This window comes from Opisthocomus hoazin, chromosome 6 (genome assembly GCF_030867145.1).
Source record: "Opisthocomus hoazin isolate bOpiHoa1 chromosome 6, bOpiHoa1.hap1, whole genome shotgun sequence".
Taxonomy (NCBI): Eukaryota; Metazoa; Chordata; class Aves; order Opisthocomiformes; family Opisthocomidae; genus Opisthocomus; species Opisthocomus hoazin.
In genome coordinates this window covers 53,414,611-53,432,876 of record NC_134419.1, presented here as the reverse complement: position 1 = coordinate 53,432,876, position 18,266 = coordinate 53,414,611, and the positions used below count along the sequence as shown (strand labels likewise).

General features: G+C 43.0%; 1 protein-coding gene across 3 annotated transcripts; it reads right to left on the bottom strand.

The window, feature by feature from the left end:
- Positions 1–2,455: 2,455 nt before the first annotated feature.
- KIFBP (kinesin family binding protein) lies at positions 2,456–18,177 on the bottom strand. Of its 3 annotated transcripts, none has more exons than XM_075423127.1 (7): positions 17,804–18,177; positions 15,318–15,416; positions 8,507–8,586; positions 8,214–8,397; positions 6,994–7,078; positions 4,597–4,706; positions 2,456–3,886 (listed from the first exon to the last, which is right to left on the bottom strand). In XM_075423127.1, the coding sequence occupies exons 1-7, from the start codon at positions 18,158–18,160 to the stop codon at positions 3,008–3,010; spliced, it is 1,794 nt and encodes a 597-aa protein (XP_075279242.1). In that variant the 5' UTR covers positions 18,161–18,177; the 3' UTR covers positions 2,456–3,007. The 3 variants fall into 3 exon arrangements, with proteins under 3 accessions (XP_075279242.1, XP_075279245.1, XP_075279243.1); XM_075423130.1 differs by lacking the exon at positions 17,804–18,177 and adding an exon at positions 17,310–17,574; XM_075423128.1 differs by lacking the exon at positions 15,318–15,416.
- Between the last annotated feature and the right edge of the window lie 89 nt (positions 18,178–18,266).

Sequence of the window (18,266 nt, the reverse complement as noted above, 5' to 3'; positions counted from 1 at the left end):
TCTCACAAGTATTACTTGCGCTACTTGAAGAAGCACGCTGAGGTTATAGCCTCCGAGTTCAAATCTCACACTCAATATAAATTCTGCACAAACATGGGCTTCTTGTAAGCCTCGACGCTTTATGCTGGGTAAGGAGAAAAAACTGGCAGAACAACATAAAGGAGGTTTCAGTTGTAAGAACTTTTCCGTACAAAAAGGAATAGAAATGCAGGTTAAATGGAGTTCACAGGAACCTAATCTTTAATTAATCTTTGAAATAAATGCCTGACCTCACACATACTTCACAGTTAAAACTCCACATTCCTGAAGGGAGCTTTGCTGCCTAATCCAACCAGCTCCCCCTTCCCTTTTTTTTTTTTTTAACTAAATACACAACCTTACTTAAATTCATTTTCTCAAATCATCTAACAAACAGGAATTATTCAAAAGGTTTCCTTAAAAAGACATGCCATAAAGAATGGCGACAGTGTGTTGTGCTGAGCATCTGCCATGCTATAGCCCCCAGGACTAAAACCTGCTTAGCTGGTGGTAGTCTTGAACATTTACCACAGGAGATGAAGAATTCGCATCACTGGTCTCTGTAACTCCATATATATATTTAACATATATGAAATGTATTTACATTATACTGCGCAGTTTTTAAGAAAAGCTGCAGAGCCAAAGCATCTGGGGATGTCTTCAGCGGCGAGAGGTCTGCAAACCACAGTGCCAACTACACAGCTGTGCTGGAAAAGCTCCAATCCCTCCGACAGGTCTTCTTAACTCTGGACCCGCTCCTACCTCTCTGCCGAGCTCTCACTGGGATTCCGGCGAATTCAGGGTGTTCCTCTGCACTCAGCTGCTGGTTAAAAGGGACGCATAGCCCTGCACTTCACTCGGCTTTGCCTACCCTGCAGGTAACTTTTAACACTCGCTTCAGACCAATATTTAAAGGGTAGAACAGGATTAGTCTATCTGAACAGAAAATAATTTTGTATGCTGTGGTTTAGCCCACAATCTATCCTTCCTTAAATTACAAGTAAACTAAGTCTGATGAGCCAATCCTCGCCTCATAGGTGGAATAATAAAGCATATGGCAAGGGGCAGGAGGGGGATCACACTTTTCTACTCAAATATGAAGCTAAACATTTGTAGAAAAAAAAATTAACTTTCAAATCATTAGTTTGTGGTAAAAGTGCAGACTAGCTTTAATTGAAGTCATAGACAAAATTAATGCACAAATACAGCCTGCTGGGAACCTACCTTCAGGCCACGGGAAGAAATGAATTAAAGATCTGACAGCAGAGAAGAAAATCCGAAAGGCTGACTAGACAAGTATTCAGTAAAACAGAAACAATCGACAGGCACACACCCTCTCCCTTACTGTATATGCACACGGGTATCCGGTCTAGTTTTGAGTTCTGCTGCCTCTTGGTTCCAGGACCCATTTGCTGGCCCATTTGTTTGTGGTTAGAAGTCTTCTGCAGAGAATTCTGCAAGCTAGAGATTTTTTCCACACATTGAAGATGTATACGCTTTCTTTCTTGCACATACTTTCCCCTCACACCCTCCAAGCTAATGTCATTTCCCCCCCCCCCCATTTTCTTGTGTTTTCTGGAAAAATCCAGTTGTTTTGACTATTGTTCTTCAATGCTCTCTATTGCTGTAAACACCTTCCTATGAACTTGGCAGCACTGACGCTGCTGGTGCATGGCAGCACACCACTGCGTACCCCACCGCCTTCTCACTGCACTTTCCCCATAACCCCTGACATCTCTGACAGTAATTTCTTAATATATGGTTGGAGAGTGTGCTCAGCCTATATTTTATCTAGAACAGGTGCTGGTTCATAATCCTTCTGTGGACACCAGAAATACAAAGACAACCTCTGTGTACGTTTTGGGTCAGAAACGCAGCCTGGTCTTCCATAAAGAGTAAATAGGTGGCTCAATTAGAACAAGGCAAAGGTAACAGATTGTGTAAGGCCAGGAACAGTACCAGATCAGCAGGTCCTTAATGACAATCAGGACAGCTTTAGTAGAGAAGTCAGCAATCAATGGCATAGAGGCAGATTTCACATAGTGCCTCGGCAGCACTGGGATCTGCAGCAACTTCAGCGAGGTCCACACCTGCGGCTCCTGCTACAGCAGCACCTGGGCTCCCTGACCAACACAGCACCAGCAGCCTTCTGTGGCATCCCAGGCCTTCCAGCAGTACTCAGCAACTGCTTGGAGCACCAGAGCACAGTACCTCCACTCCACAAATTCTCTCCGGTGTATCAAGAGCAGGGTATCTCCTCCCACCAGGAAGTTTGCTGCTTTCTTGCTCTTGGTGCTGGCATGTCAATTGCTCACATGTTTTTACTGAAGACGCTCATATGGAAACACTTTCACAACTATTTATTCTGGCCAAAGTTGTAACGTGTATCATATCTTCGTAAGACACAAGGAAACAGAATTCTAGGGACTCTGAAAAAAACATTTAGCCAAGCTAGTCCATTTATTGAGCCTCTATCCACTAGGTTTTGATTAACAGGGGGGAAAAAGAAACACTCAGCAACATACAAAATAAATATGGAAGACAACAAAGTTCCCTTCACACAGATAAAGTTTTCTGAGGACAAAGGTTAGAAGAGGTAAAATATATTCTAGTTGGAAGAACGTGCCTCAGGTTTCTTAGAAAAACAGATTCTCTTAAAAGAAACAATTTTCATACAGCACTACATTTAGAAACTGAACCATATGCCGAAGGGAAAAACTGTGAGGGAAGAAAAGGTTTATATTTACATATGGGACAAACAATACAAAGCATTACCTGGACATTCACTTGACATTTACAGTTTATACCATTAGTGTGGATGACCTACTGAACTGGAGAGCTCTGAGTTTCTCACCAAGTTACACTACTGCAGGCTCTAGGTGGACTGCCGAACTGTAGACAACTGAGTTAGACTGGTACGGAAGCTGTCCGACCGCACTGGTTTCGACAGATATCATTTAATAGCACACATTTCCTTCAAGGCAAATATTTATATGAACTGACACAGCTTTGCTCTTAGCCTCTCCATTCTGGTTGGAAGAAGACCCACCATCTCCTTACTGAGTTCTAGTTCAGTTTCAACGGCATGGACAGCATCTGGGTACTTCTCACAATAGTCTACAAGGAATGTGTAATACTCCAGTGATGTCTGCATATTTTCCAGTTGCTTTTTGCTATCCAAAGTAATAAGCTTACCATATAGTCGCGCAATACGAAATTTAGCCACCATTGCAGGGCGAAGAACATCTTCCTCAAGCTTTTCAGGAAACACCTTATCTGGGTTCCTCAAAGAATCTAAGAAGAGTTCATAATACTTGATCGCTAACTGAGCCAGAGAATTGATTTTTTTAATTGTGTGGGAGTCTAGCTCCTCTAACCTGTTACCAATAGCCACCTTTAAATCCATCATCTCATAGTAGGTGTCAGCTAGTTCAAACTGAAGCTGCCTACTAATCAACAGATAGTACTGTGGATTCAAGTCTGCATATATAGGCTCCAGCATGTCTATTCTACGCTTGTGCATTTTACAACGTCTCTCATAGTCTTCTTCAAAGAAAGCAAGTACCTTGAACAAAGCACTGTGATCCTGAACAATTTCAACATGGTCAGTAACATAACCATCAGCCTGAAAGAACTCTTTTGCTTCCTGAACATAGTTCTGACCAACGAGGAAGATTTCTCTGGCTTCTTGAAACTCTAAAGGATATACGCTGCTCACTTTCTCTTCCATGGCTAAGACAGAGTCATATATATCACTCGTCCCAAAAAGCACAGCTTTTTTCCTGCCCTTCTCTTTTTCATCCTCTTCTTTTTTCCTTTGGGCTTTAAGCTCCAATTGCCTGTGTGGATCCAGCTCTCCTATGATATCCTGAAATGACAAAGCATGCTAATGAAAAATGCACGTGGCTTACGAAGAGTGACTTACACTGAACCATTTTATTTACACGTTACCTTTGAAATACAAACCAGTTAGCAACAAGACAGAAGAGAAGACACAATGGCATGTTAGACCTTATATTCACAAAATAGCAAGTAAATTACAGTCTCCATTTTGTGAAAACAAAAGTCTCCCCACCCTGTGTGACAATATAGCCCTAACAATAAATGTAAAGCCCAAAGGCCCTGCTTCTGCAAAGCATTTCAGCAAATACTGAGTTTTAAGCATTTGAATGAATGATTATATGAATGAAACGAACACCTGAATCACTCAAATGCTTGAATGAATGAGAACGCCAGCACACAAACCTATTAAGATGTTCTTGCTAGCAGTCAAATAAGGAGTAATCTGCCAAATCAAGCCACAAGAAAACGCAGTAGAGAGGAGGAAAATTTGTGAAGTTGCTGTATGAGCAGTGCACTGATCACACTACAGAGCTGATCTCCTATCCGTGCTTATTTCCAAGGGCTGCATTAAAGTCAAAGCATACTATGAAATGCCTGCTACACTGCAAGCATTTATTGTATTATTCATTGAGAAACTGATTTGCTACCAACTATGAACTGATTCCCGTTACAAACATCAAAACACACTTTGTTTCTTTTAAAAAAATGACAGCTACAGAACAGATTTTTGGTTACCTCAAGTAATTTCCGAGCGCTTTGCAGGAGATTCAGGCAATACTTAATCCAGCATCTTGCAATTTCAGCTTTTCTCTGTCGAAGGTCCTGTTGGTCTTGCTCCGTTTCATCTATTGAATGGACATAAACACATAAAAACCTTAAGAGAACTCGAGCCTTCCAGCAAGAACCTCAAATGTTACATGCAAAGTATACCTTACTTGTATTTAAATAATTTTTCCTCATTTTTAGACAGAAACATGTTCTCCATGTTATTTTATTTACTAATTCTGTAAACTGTCATTCTGGTAGAAACCCATATTGGTTAACATGGATTTGTCATGCATGAATTCTTAAAAAAAAAAAAAAATCGTAATACACATTTAAAAAGACCTTAGGTTTTGGAGGTGTGTTACTGGAAAGCATTTTCATGTCTCTTTGTAAGAAGAGAAAGAAATCATGATAATTTGTTTTCTGAGATTCAGCTGCTTGCCCACTTAATTGTTTCTGAGAATGATCAGGGCATTTGTGTTAGAATGGGCCACAGGCTTGCTACCAAAAAAGGGAACAAAAGTAGAGGAAACTGCCTTTGGTTAATCTACTTGTACTAACATCAGATTTATTAGCTCTATGACTTCTGTATTTTTCTCCCCACTGTCATAAGTAGCAGCACTACTGATGTCTTACGATAACATTTTCAGAAACCGAATGAATTTCAAAACTTCCCAGACCCCCGGGTTCACTGTCTTTCACTACAGCCAATCAAGTTGTTCTTATTAAGGAAATAAGAACTGTTGCTGATCTAAGAAAAGGCACCTTCACTAAACATCTGTGTGTGTTCATATACCGATTAACGTGACAGAATGAATGTGCTTGAGAGTGGCCAATGCTGACTGTGCTTTTATCTTTCCGTAACTTAAAACCTTCTGCATAATGGTCTTCAAGTCCACAGCCCATCTCTCTGTACTGGGAAAAGGAGGGGAAAAGAGGAGAAATATTCACTCCACTGAAACAAACACAAATATCACTACTCCTATCTGGTGTAGGAGGAAGTCAAGATAGAAGTTAGTTGACTTGCCCAAAAATCACACAAGAAATCTATAAACTACAATTGAAAATAGGACTCTTCTCTACCACTTCCAATCTCGCACCTGAATTTGAGACCACAACTGACTATGTTTCTACATAACATAATTTTTTGGCTTAAGCATCATATTAATGAACTCTGACAACTGTGCAGTCAGGTAGCTATAGAAGCCCAGAAACACCAATTCAGACCTACTGAATATTTCATAATATACCATTTTCAGACAGCCTAGATTAGCATACCCTGACTCTTGACAGACCTGTTTCCCTGCAACTAAAAGCTTTTGGACATCATCCTCTAAGTACTTCAATAATAAGAATGGCAACTGCATAGAGTTCTGTATTTCTGAGCTAAGAGAAATACTAAAAGCAATTCATTTAATGTACTGTCACTGAACTTCAACTAAATAAAACTCAGTTGTGTCTATTCAGGTTATAGTTTAACTTGAAATAACAACATCAGTGGATTAAGGAGCTTGTGTTCTGAACAGCTGAAACCATTAAAAGTTAACTAACATATTCACTGTTCAGAGTTATGAATTCACACAGGGGCTACCTTGGGTACTTGCTTACTCCCCATGCGTTAAAGCTCTACTGATTCGAAGCTTTCAGTTGACCAAGACACAGAATGTGAACGGCTGTGTGGCAGATAAACAAAGACCAAGTCTAAAACAGAGGATTTTTTTTGCGTACCGACACTATCATGTAACCACAGGTCCTCAAAACTGTGCTCAGTTCTCTAGAAGTTTCTTTTATTGATCTTCACACTGAACCGCAAAGTTGTTCCGAAGTTGTTTATTGATAGCTAAAACTTGGAGGGGAGCTACAATTCCAAAAATACCCATTAAGGAGGCTGCAGCATCCAGCAACAAAAGAGAACAGAAGTAACTCCTGGATTTGGGGTTTTTAAGAGCTGCAGTTTACCTCCCTCTATTAAAACTATTCCCAGGAAGCATCTAGTTTGGTTCATCGAGTCATTGCCCTCTGATCACTGAGAAGCAAAGGCAAGCTGCATTTTAAGCACAGGTACAAGAACAAATGGGTGAACAGAGACGTTGTCACTACTGAAACAGATACTGTTTTAAATTTCACTTTATTCTGGTATGCTTTCTGAAACACCAGCAACAAGCACTTGAGTTTTTCTCACAGGGTTTACTCATAGCCAATCTTAAGCTGTAGTAACAGATCTTCAGAAACGTTCCATTTTATTGTTAATTGAAAAGATTTTAGAAAATTAACACTGGGATAAGTTTTGTGCATACTGCTTTTAACATTATATATCAATGATGCTTAATTCACAATATTTTATTCAAAACTTTTACATGAACTTACTGTCTTCAGCAGATGGCAGCTGCCCGGCTTGGCTAAAGATGACACTGGCTGCTGCTAAACAGTGTCGGGACTCCATAAAGCATTGCTGAGAAAAACAGAAACAGCAGCGTTTATCACTGGCATAAGCAGCCCAAGCACTGCTCTCAGCTTGGCTAAACCCCTCGCCTCAGCTGCTAAGGACAGATGAACACAAGGGAAATGACAGAACTGAGAGGCTTGGGAGCATACTCCCCTGGACACTGGAAGAGAGAGACACAATTTTTCCACATCTACTACTGAATACTGTACTTTCTAACCAACCATTTTCTCTCTACCACAGCCACAACAGCAAGCCTGCTTTTAATAGCAGATACATACACTGTGAGAACATCTTTTCTGTTCTGATCTATGCTACTGTCACTTCCTTGTGGTAAAGGAAGTGATGTCTTGTGGTAAAGATTGTATCATGGGGTGTTAGTCGGAATAAGCTGGACATACAAGTCAACATTATGAGTCAGATTTAGATTCCTTTACTCATATTTGGCAGTGCATTCTTTAATGATTAGTGCCAGCAATGCATCAAGACAACACAGAATTTACAAGTTACTACTGAAATTAGCATTAACTGGCTTAGGTATGGCAGAAGTCTTTTAAGCGTCAGAAAGAGAAACTGAATAGTCTGGAATATAGAAATTCCTAAATAAAACTGAAGTGTTTCAACACAGATGAGTGGAAGGAAACAGCTACCATCTTACACGCTCACTTTAATATACACATAGGCTCAAACAAGTCTTAAGCACGTGCTAAGATACAAAGGACTATAATTTTTAGGAAACATACAATGTGCAATACCTTGGCCCTCAGATGGTTTTGGTTTTAAACTCTTTTTTTGTAAGAGAACAATATAAGAAACAATTTAGAATTAAGTGATTGTAACTTTCAAGTTTTACTGACAAGCATCATGTCACATCACTGCTGACACTTCACAAACTACAGAGCTTTTCTTCTGCCTACACCCCTGCTCATTTTTCCCATTGTCATCACACCACCACAGGAAAGTCACTATGTCCTCTTCAGAAAAAACTATCAGATGTTTCATTTCAGAAGACAACTCGTGGTTTTATACGAGCACATTTTTAATTTGACATGGAGCCCTGTCTCAAATAGCTGTTTAAACAATTGTCTTACTTGATAGTTACATTTATGATATACTTACAGCAGAAAAACATTAGGTGTATTACCTTAGAGAGATAGTACTGTGACAAAGTAGCAGCATTGAGCGCCCATTCTACTGGGTAGTAGCCACAATACTCAAGCTGTCGTTTAAGAGTAGTATGGCAATACTGAGCAGCCTTCTCAATCATCTCCAGGTGTTGGTAGACTTGTGCCAGATAATACAGAGTATGTGTATAGGCTTTTTCAAATCTGGAAAAAAAACCAGTCTCTTTAGATTACTACTTCTTCTCCCCCCCGCCATACCTAGATTATTACCACTTTTTTTAATTTATGAGGGTGTATACTGTTACGCACCCACCTTTTGGATCTTTCTTGGTCTGTGAGTTTTTCTTCTTCTGCCATGAAATGTTCACTGGGATCCAGGGGAGGATTTCCATCCTGCAAAGAGTACATGATACATTCAGTAAACCACGCTTCTCTAACTTTGTAGCACAGTGCTCCCGCTTCTGGCCGCAGATGATTTATCATTTTTCAATCCCAAATTCAACAAAACCTCACATAATGTATCTACACCTATCTGAATGTCACATCTCTGGAGCAATTCCACAAAACTCAGGAGGTTTAGAGGATGAAAGCCACAATTCCACACAGAATTACAAGGTTTTCAGCTTGCGAAAGACTTCTGCTTACATACTTTAAAGTAATACATTCTGCCTGCACCAGAAATACTCAACCTAGATTCTATAAGACTGTAATTCAGTATCTTTATTTTGTACAATAACATAATGGCTTTTAAAGAATCAATTTAATACTAAGCATGCCTTGAAGTGTGAAATATTCGTTTGCTCAGCTGCACTAATCAGTAACAAGAAAACATCCTGCAGGAAGTACTGCAAAGAACATGATGTGCAGAGAGTGCTCAGCAGACCTGCCGTGAAGACTTACCGCTGTGAAATGACTCCCTTTATTCATAAGCTGGTAAGACTATTTACTCAAATATATGTATGAGGCAACAGGCAATGTCTTTGGAGGACAAAGCTGCTAAACCTTGATATAAAGCATGACCTATGTGCAAGTTATTAACAGTGTGAACTACTTCATTTGGAGTGTTTGGTTTTTCAAACCATGAGTTCTGTCAGAATCCTTATATAGAGACAGACTCTTGTGACATATACAAAACCGTTTATTTTCCTTGATCAAGAACGGAAAGTAAGATACTGCTGCACACTCAGAAGTAACTCTGATTTTAAACTTATTTTTGTGCATTCTGTGACATTAGTTTCTGAGATGAATGGAGAACGGTGACACCTATGCATCTTTCAGCAGTGCTCTGTTCAATCTTGCCTTAAAACACTACCAATAAAGTCAGAGCCAGCATAACTGGCAAGCCCAACAGATTAACATTGCTTATGGCAAAGTTTTATTAGTCTGTGCTTACCTAATTTCCTTTGTAATTGTGCATAACTTCAGATGCCAATTCTAAAACACTTCAAATGAAGGTGTCTTTCTACAGGTGTTTTTTTCCCACTACACAGTACATCCTGAAGCACATTCAACAAGCCTGCTAGCAACAGAGCCCGGTTTAGTACGCAACTTTCCCAGCCCTTTCCTAACCCCGTTTATTTCTTAGCCCAAGAGAAAGTAAGGCAACAAATAAAAAGCAGTCCAGAGACATACTTTTTGTAAGATTAATATGGAGTCAGGCAGGAACAGGAACAAGCGTAGAGAATGCATTCACTTTACAGAGGAGAAAACGTATTCTTATGTTTGTAATTCTTGTTAAAAAATCCTGAATGGATTTGTTTGTTTGCTTTTAATGGAAATGTTTTATTCATCTTCAACAATGAACAAATAGGTCTGAAACAGATAGGGACAAATTAATAAAAGTGTGTTTAACTTACCAGAGACATGTAGATTTTTTTTATATGATCTTTTAATCTTCAGGGGTTTCTGTTTATACCTCATTAGTTTTTAAGATGTGAGTTTACAACCTCCCACCTTGTTTTCTTTAGATACAAAGGCTTACAACTTTACAAAAGGTTCCCAAACCTTCCAACAAGATTTGGAGTATATTCTGGCAAGACTAGAGCTATTCCTAAAAAGAAAGCAATTGAATTGACACAGTAAGCAAGACCCTTGCCTCCTTACTTTATCTACAGATTTATCCTCTGATGTCAAGCCTTATGCCTAAAATTATCCTTAGGAAAAGCTCTGCAACTCTCCTTTCCAGGTAGACTTTCTTAGCCCAAGTTCCTGCCTGTAAAGTTTAACATCCTGAGATTTTTACTGTGCATTATACAATCAAACAGCTTTTCTAATAGCAAAATACAGTTACAATAGCTGATTTTTTTTTTTTTAAATTTAAAATACATGTAAACTTAAAGCATTCTGGAGCAGAAAATAAAAGGTTCTTTTATCTCTACCAAACTAATTTTATTCTTGCAATTGCCTTGGTTTTGTTCAAGTTGCTTGAGGGGGAAAAAAACCAACCGCACCCAATGTGTAAGTGAACTAGACCCAAGTACTAAACAACTAAATCCACCCGTTCAGGAAAACACCTTAACCATCAACAGTTTACCAAAGGTTCCCAAACAGGAAGGCTTCCAGACAGCCTAAAAATAAGGAACGTTAAGAAAAGTAGTCGCATTTTTTATAATTTATGAATGGCGAATGAAACACCACGGCAAGGAACTCAAGTCTTCTTTATAAACCACAAAGCAGTTAGAGAAGATCCCCCATGTCCTGTGTTTTGTGGGTTTTTTTGTTAATTCTTCACAGATTATGTTAAATACAGTTCAGTACCTTCAGAGAAACATGACAAAAGTCTGATGAAATTACCACAAAAACAGTCTTTTGCTGTAGTTCCTTTAAAAAAATAAAAAAAGTCTTTAGACATATCTAGGTTTGACTATATAATGCCCTGAAATGTAAGTGGCAAATTAAAAAAATGTTGAGGGGGAAAAAACTGACAGGTGATCTGATGTAGGCGTATTGACAGTCATGTATGTATGCTCTAGCCAGGCAGCAAAGCCCCAGGAGGAGCATTCACTAGCCATTACCCAATAACACATGCAGATCACTAACAAGAATTAACAGTTTCAGAAAAGCCCACAGTAAAATTGCGAATCATTTGGCAGCACTGTTTAATCCACTGAAATACATGGTAGTACTGATTCAATTTCATAATCACTGGCACAAGTGCCAGGATGTTTTAGGGGCAACGTGGAAGCAAACAATACAATGCCTGGCTGGGTATAAATACCTAAGTAGAATCACAGAATCACAGAATGGTAGGGGTTGGAAGGGACCTCTGTGGGTCATCTAGTCCAACCCCCTTGTCGAAGCAGGGTCACCTACAGCAGGCTGCACAGGACCTTGTCCAGGTGGGTCTTGAATATCTCCAGAGAGGGAGAATCCACAACCTCCCTGGGCAACCTGTTCCAGCGCTCTGTCACGCTCAGAGGGAAGTTCTTCCTCATGTTCAGACGGAACTTCCTGTGCCTCAGTTTGTGCCCATTGCCCCTTGTCCTGTCACTGGGCACCACTGAGAAGAGTTTGGCCCCATCCTCCTGACACCCACCCTTCAGATATTTGTAAGCATTTATAAGGTCCCCTCGCAGCCTTCTCTTCTTCAGGCTGAACAAGCCCAGCTCCCTCAGCCTCTCCTCGTAGGAGAGATGCTCCAGTCCCCTCACCATCCTCGTAGCCCTCCGCTGGACTCTCTCCAGTAGCTCCTCATCTTTCTTGAAGTGGGGAGCCCAGAACTGGACAGAGTACTCCAGATGGGGCCTCACTAGGGCAGAGTAGAAGGGAAGGAGAACCTCCCTCGACCTGCTGGCCACACTCTTCTTGATGCACCCCAGGATCCCACTGGCTTTCTTGGCAGCCAGGGCACACTACTGGCTCATGGTCAACCTGTCGTCCACCAGGACACCCAGGTCCCTCTCCACAGAGCTGCTCTCCAGCAGGTCCGCCCCAAGCCTGTACTGGTGCATGAGGTTGTTCCTCCCCAGGTGCAGGACCCTGCATTTGCCTTTGTTGAACCTCATCAGGTTCCTCTCTGCCCAGCTTTCCAGCCTATCCAGGTCACGCTGAATGACAGCACAGCCTTCTGGTGTATCTACCACACCTCCCGGTTTGGTGTCATCAGCAAACTTCATGAGGGTACATTCTAACTCTTCATCCAGGTCGTTGATGAAGACGTTAAACAAGACTGGGCCCAGTACTGACCCCTGGGGCACACCACTTGTTACCAGCCTCCAACTAGACTCAGCGCCGCTGATGACAACCCTCTGAGTTCTGCCATTCAGCCAGTTCTCTATCCACCTCACCGACCACTCATCCAGCCCACGCTTCCTGAGCTTCCCTAGGAGGATATCATGGGATACTGTGTCGAAAGCCTTGCTGAAGTCAAGGTAGACAACATCCACGGCTCTCCCTTCATCTACCCAGCCAGTCATGTCATCGTAGAAAGCTATTAGATTGGTCAGGCATGATTTCCCCTTGGTGAATCCATGCTGACTACTCCTGATAACCTTCTTTTCTTCCATTTGCTTGATGATGGCCTCCAGGATAAGCTGCTCCATCACCTTTCCCAGGATGGAGGTGAGGCTGACTGGCCTTTAGTTCCCTGGGTCCTCCTTCTTGCCCTTTTTGAAGATTGGAGTGACATTGGCCTTTCTCCAGTCCTCGGGCACCTCTCCTGTCCTCCAGGACCTCTCAAAGATAATGGAGAGTGGCTCAGCAATGACATCCGCCAGCTCCCTCAGCACTCGTGGGTGCATTCCATCGGGGCCCATGGATTTGTGGACATCCAGATCACTTAAGCAATCCCTCACACAGTCCTCCTCGACCAAGGGAAAGTCGTCCTCTTTGTAGGCTTCTTCTCTTACCTCCGGGGCCTGGGATTCCTGAGGGCCAGTCTTAGCACTGAAGACTGAAGCAAAGAAGGCATTCAGTAGCTCTGCCTTCTCCGCATCCTCCGTCACCAGGACACCCGCCTCATTCAGCAGTGGCCCCACATTGTCCCTAGCCTTCCTTTTGCTGCTGATGTAGTTGAAGAAGCCCTTCTTGTTGTTTTTGACATCGCTTGCCACGACACGAGGAATTAGAGAGGGTCTAGACTTCAGCAAGGCGTTCAACACTGTCTCCCACAACATCCTCCTAAGGAAGCTCAGGAAGCGTGGGCTGGATGAGCGGTCAGTGGGGTGGATAGAGAACTGGCTGAATGGCAGAACTCAGAGGGTTGTCATCAGCGGCGCTGAGTCTAGTTGGAGGCCGGTAACTAGTGGTGTCCCCCAGGGGTCAGTACTGGGCCCAGTCTTATCCAACTTCTTCATCAAGACCTGGGTGAAGGGTTAGAATGTACCCTCAGCAAGTTTGCTGATGACACCAAACTGGGAGGAGTGGTAGATACACCAGAAGGCTGTGCTGCCATTCAGCATGACCTGGATAGGCTGGAAAGCTGGGCAGGGAGGAACCTGATGAAATTCAACAAGGGCAAGTGCAGGGTCCTGCACCTGGGGAGGAACAACCCCATGCATCAGTACAGGCTTGGGGCGGACCTGCTGGAGAGCAGCTCTGTGGCGAGAGACCTGGGTGTCCTGGTGGACGACAGGATGACCATGAGCCAGCAGTGTGCCCTGGCTGCCAAGAAAGCCAGTGGGATCCTGGGGTGCATCAAGAAGAGTGTGGCCAGCAGGTCGAGGGAGGTTCTCCTTCCCTTCTACTCTGCCCTAGTGAGGCCCCATCTGGAGTACTCTGTCCAGTTCTGGGCTCCCCACTTCAAGAAAGATGAGGAGCTACTGGAGAGAGTCCAGCGGAGGGCTACGAGGATGGTGAGGGGACTGGAGCATCTCTCCTACGAGGAGAGGCTGAGGGAGCTGGGCTTGTTCAGCCTGAAGAAGAGAAGGCTGCGAGGGGACCTTATAAATGCTTACAAATATCTGAAGGGTGGGTGTCAGGAGGATGGGGCCAAACTCTTCTCAGTGGTGCCCAGTGACAGGACAAGGGGCAATGGGCACAAACTGAGGCACAGGAAGTTCCAGCTGAACATGAGGAAGAACTTCTTCACTCTTAGGGTGACGGAGCACTGGAACAGGTTGCCCAGGGAGGTGGTGGATTCTCCCTCTCTGGAGATATTCAAGACCCACCTGGACAAGGTCCTGTGCAGCCTGCTGTAGGTGACCCTGCTTCGACAAGGGGGTTGGACTAGATGACCCACAGAGGTCCCTTCCAACCCCGACCATTCTGTGATTCTGTGTCTATAGAGATGCAGTATCTCTAGTCAGACCACCCGATCCAGAGGACAGAAAACAAACAGACACGCTTTTCAGCACAAGTGTGGGTTTTTTCCAGATCCATTACCTACCTCTCCTATCACTGTAGACCAGCGTGGCTACAGAGGTGGCAATACAGCAGCAACCAACCAATAAAGACTAAACTCTTCCAAAATTTCCATGAGAATAATCCGTGCTATAAATCAAGTTCATTAAACTAAATTCTGTCCAACCTTTATTGCTGTCCTGAAACACAGATACTGCTCCTTTAAGGCCACGAATGTTTTTAGCTCACTCGAACTGTCCCTGACGACAATGTTGGAAGAGCTTTGCAAAGAGCTTAAAAATACCACAAGGGAGTCTTTGTTGATATACAGCAGAATCCACAATTCAAAAGGTTGTTTAATATGCATGAGAGGTTTAGCTGTTTATAAGATTGTCCTCATGGCTATGGAGCAAAACTACTTGCCTCTACAAAATATTGTGCACAGTCAGAGCAATCCATGCAAATATTAGAGTTTTGTTTCCTTTTCCCACTGAAAGCCACAGATTGACATTTTAGAGCATTTCCAAGATAAGATTAAGAACAGCCTTAATTAAAAGCTAAACTTTACCTGGCTTGAATTTTGGATTATCAACTCAAAGACCACTCAAAATGGGCCATTACTTTTGACCAAAATTACTTAACTAAGTCCATTTTTAAATTAGCATGCGGTCCTCTAGTTTGCCTCTTCCTATGCTAGCAGTACAAATCATATCACCTTTCAAAAGTATCACAGCAGCCAGTACAAAGCTCAGAAACTCAAGTTCCACTGTGTTTTTTCAAAGATTACTAAAATTATAAGCAGCACATAAAAGTAAGACCTGCCACAATATTAATAAACACAGTACCTCTTTCATGTATTGATTATACAAGTCTTCCGCAGATTCCAAGTAAGTTTGTGCCGTTTTAATTTCATCCCTTTCAGACCACAGGATACCTAGATTGTTCTAAAGGTAAAAGTAAAAACAAAATAGGTATTTTCCCATTATGTTCCATTTACATCATACATTTTCTCTGAACAATTTATCAGCCTTCATCCTTATACATATACGTGTTCTAACACAATGGATTTCAAAAAGCAAAAATTGTGCCCATGCATTTTTTTGTGAGTCACTCAAAAAGTAAGGTTCTCACACAGCGGCGAATATGTACAAAAGTCACCTGACAAACAGCAATTTTCTGTGTTTACTCTGCTAAATTAGGACTGGTGTGTTCAAATAACAAGCTGCTTCTACACAGTGTGTTCTGCATCTGATTCATGCAGCTTTTTTACCATATACAATATCATAAAAAGAGCCAAGGAATTAGAAATTTGTCATCACGACTGTAAAAAAATTAACAGGAAAAACAGATGCTAGAAATGAATGCTTATGTATTTTCAACAATGAAAAGAGATTAAAAGAACCATTAAGATGCAAAAGCTATAGATTACTGCCTTCAAATTTAAGTTACAGCAATGTACATAGTAACATTACTGCATCTGTGAACCCACCCTTTACAAAAAAGTACCTCTGATTTCACTGATAAGGATGCAAGCATTAGTAACAATCCATGTCTGATGTGCTAATTTAATTCCTAGACAGCATTGTTACAAAATCCAACAGGACTAAAAAAAAATTTTAAAAAAAAATCAAAGAGTTGGCATGCACAGTTGTAAACCAGCCCTGCATTCCATGCCTTTCAATTTCATTTATTTTATTATTTTTAAAAGGACACACTACATAGCATAATGTTTATGAACAGAAACGCTTTGCCCAAGGCCGAGCAGTGGAATGGACCAAATTTAATTGGACAGAAACTGCGATATACAACCTTATGCAGAAGCTCAGAAATTAGAATTAGGGCTACAGAAACAGGCACAGCAGGAAAAAGGAATGCTGCTTCTTTCAAAATAGAAGTCAGTACCGTGACAACATACTCTATACAAACTAGAATGTGATGATGGAGAAGTATGGCCACTATTGACAACTACTGCTTTTGTATCAGAACTTTTTTTTTTTTTTAATTAAATACTGATGTCTTTTACAGCCCTTGGGACAGAAAGTTGAGGGCACGTTCATTTATCATTACCGCTCTCAGCTGCATGCCTGAGACCTGTCTTCTGTTGGACCACAGCACTTCATGTGTAACACAGAAACTTTATCCTGCTGTTTCCTAAAGGCCCCAAAACAGGCAAATCCGTGCAAAGGACAGCATTTAGCCCATAAAGTTCTGCTTTCCAAAACACCTGTTCAAAAGCACAGCGGAATCCCTGGCCCTCAGTCACAAAGGCAACAACTCCCCAGCAACACACACTGCGAAGATGTTATCTTATTTTAACTGGCTTCTCAAGCAATCTCCAAATGAGTAACAGATTTGTAGCGGTGTACCCAAACCATCACACTGAAGGACAGTGAGCAATGTAACCTCACAAATTCCAGACAACTCGGTTAATTTAACCAGTGTAAGACAAGTCGCTGTTTAACTAGTGCCCTTCCACATGAACACACAACTCCTTGACAGTTTTGCAATGTTTGAGAAGGAAGTACTACTAAGCCTTTTCTAATTAGAGCAGCCATTTTTGACAGAGACATCTAAATAACCGCTCTACTTAAAGTCTAGAGATAGACATCTAACTATACACCAGCTACCAAGACAGAGTGGTTGAGCAAAGGTCCTTTTGTGAATCTTCATATGATAAGCACTAATTCTGCTAATAGTGTTACTTTCTTCAGAATAAAGAGTTGAATATTATTGCTTCTCACCCTACAAGCCTGTATTTACTCCTCTGGAATGAAGTATGATAAATTAAGAGACAACAAGCGAGGCTGAAAAGCAAACAACTTTTGAGAAAAATTTACCTTTTCAGGATACTGCATAAACAAAAGCACGCCCAAACTTCACTTTGACAACACATGACAGTTTCGGAATCACAAATAGGTTCTGGATATACTGAGGTCTTCTACTAATTTATTTGCTCTCAGTTCTTGCAAGTTCTGTCTCAGCCTGTCCTGGAGAGTATGCTGCTTTGTCAACACCCAGTCTCCGCCGAGATAACAGAAACACGCTGTCGGGCGCTCTGCACGCCCAGAGCCATCAGCAGCAAGGCTGAAGGAGCGCGGGATCCCTCCACAGTCCTCACCCGTGAATCATCTCCTCGAGGATGCCGGCAGCCCTGACATCTATTGCTACAGAACAAGCCGTACCCGCCCGGGGATCGCAGAGCCGCGGGCCCCCCGTTACCGCCTAACGAGCCCGCTGCGGAGACCACGCGGCAGCCGCCACGCCCCACCCGCAGCCCCCCTCAGAGGCTCCGGCCGCACGGCCCCGCGCCGCAGCCGCCCCTTCGGCCTACCTGGGCCTGGATGTAGAGGGAGACGCAGTCCGGGGAGAGGCGGTGGGGCTCGAGGAGCTGCACGCAGCGCTGCAGGTGCTCTTCGCCGGCCGACAGCTCCTCGGTGTCCGTGAGGTTGACGCCCAGCTCGTACTCCAGCACGGCCCGCCGCACGGCCAGCAGCCGCGCCTCGTCGCCCTCCTCGGCAGCGCTCAGCAGCTGCTTCACCTCCTGCAGCAGCGCCCGGGCGCTGTACTTGGAGCGGTAGGGCTCGGTCTCCGGGTCCTTGCGCGACTCCACGGCCGACAGCGTCCGGGCGGTGCGGAATTTCTCGCACACGGCGGCCCACCCTCCTCCCGCCGCCGCCGCCGCCGCCATCTTCCCTCCGCCGGCCGCCCGGCCTCACGCGCGCCGCCGCCTGACGCGCCGCCGGCCAACCACCGCCGCGCGGCGGGGGCGGCCCCGCCCCTCCCCGCCGTCATGG

Bases quoted from the DNA above. Each gene is read 5' to 3' on its own strand.
- KIFBP (XM_075423127.1), bottom strand. From the start codon at position 18,160: ATGGCGGCGGCGGCGGCGGCGGGAGGAGGGTGGGCCGCCGTGTGCGAG. The intron at 8,587-15,317 runs GTACTGTGTTTA...TACTCTTTGCAG, and splicing joins ATAATCAATACATGAAAGAG to GATGGAAATCCTCCCCTGGA. The intron at 4,707-6,993 runs GTAAGTTCATGT...TCCATTCAATAG, and splicing joins GCTGCCATCTGCTGAAGACA to ATGAAACGGAGCAAGACCAA.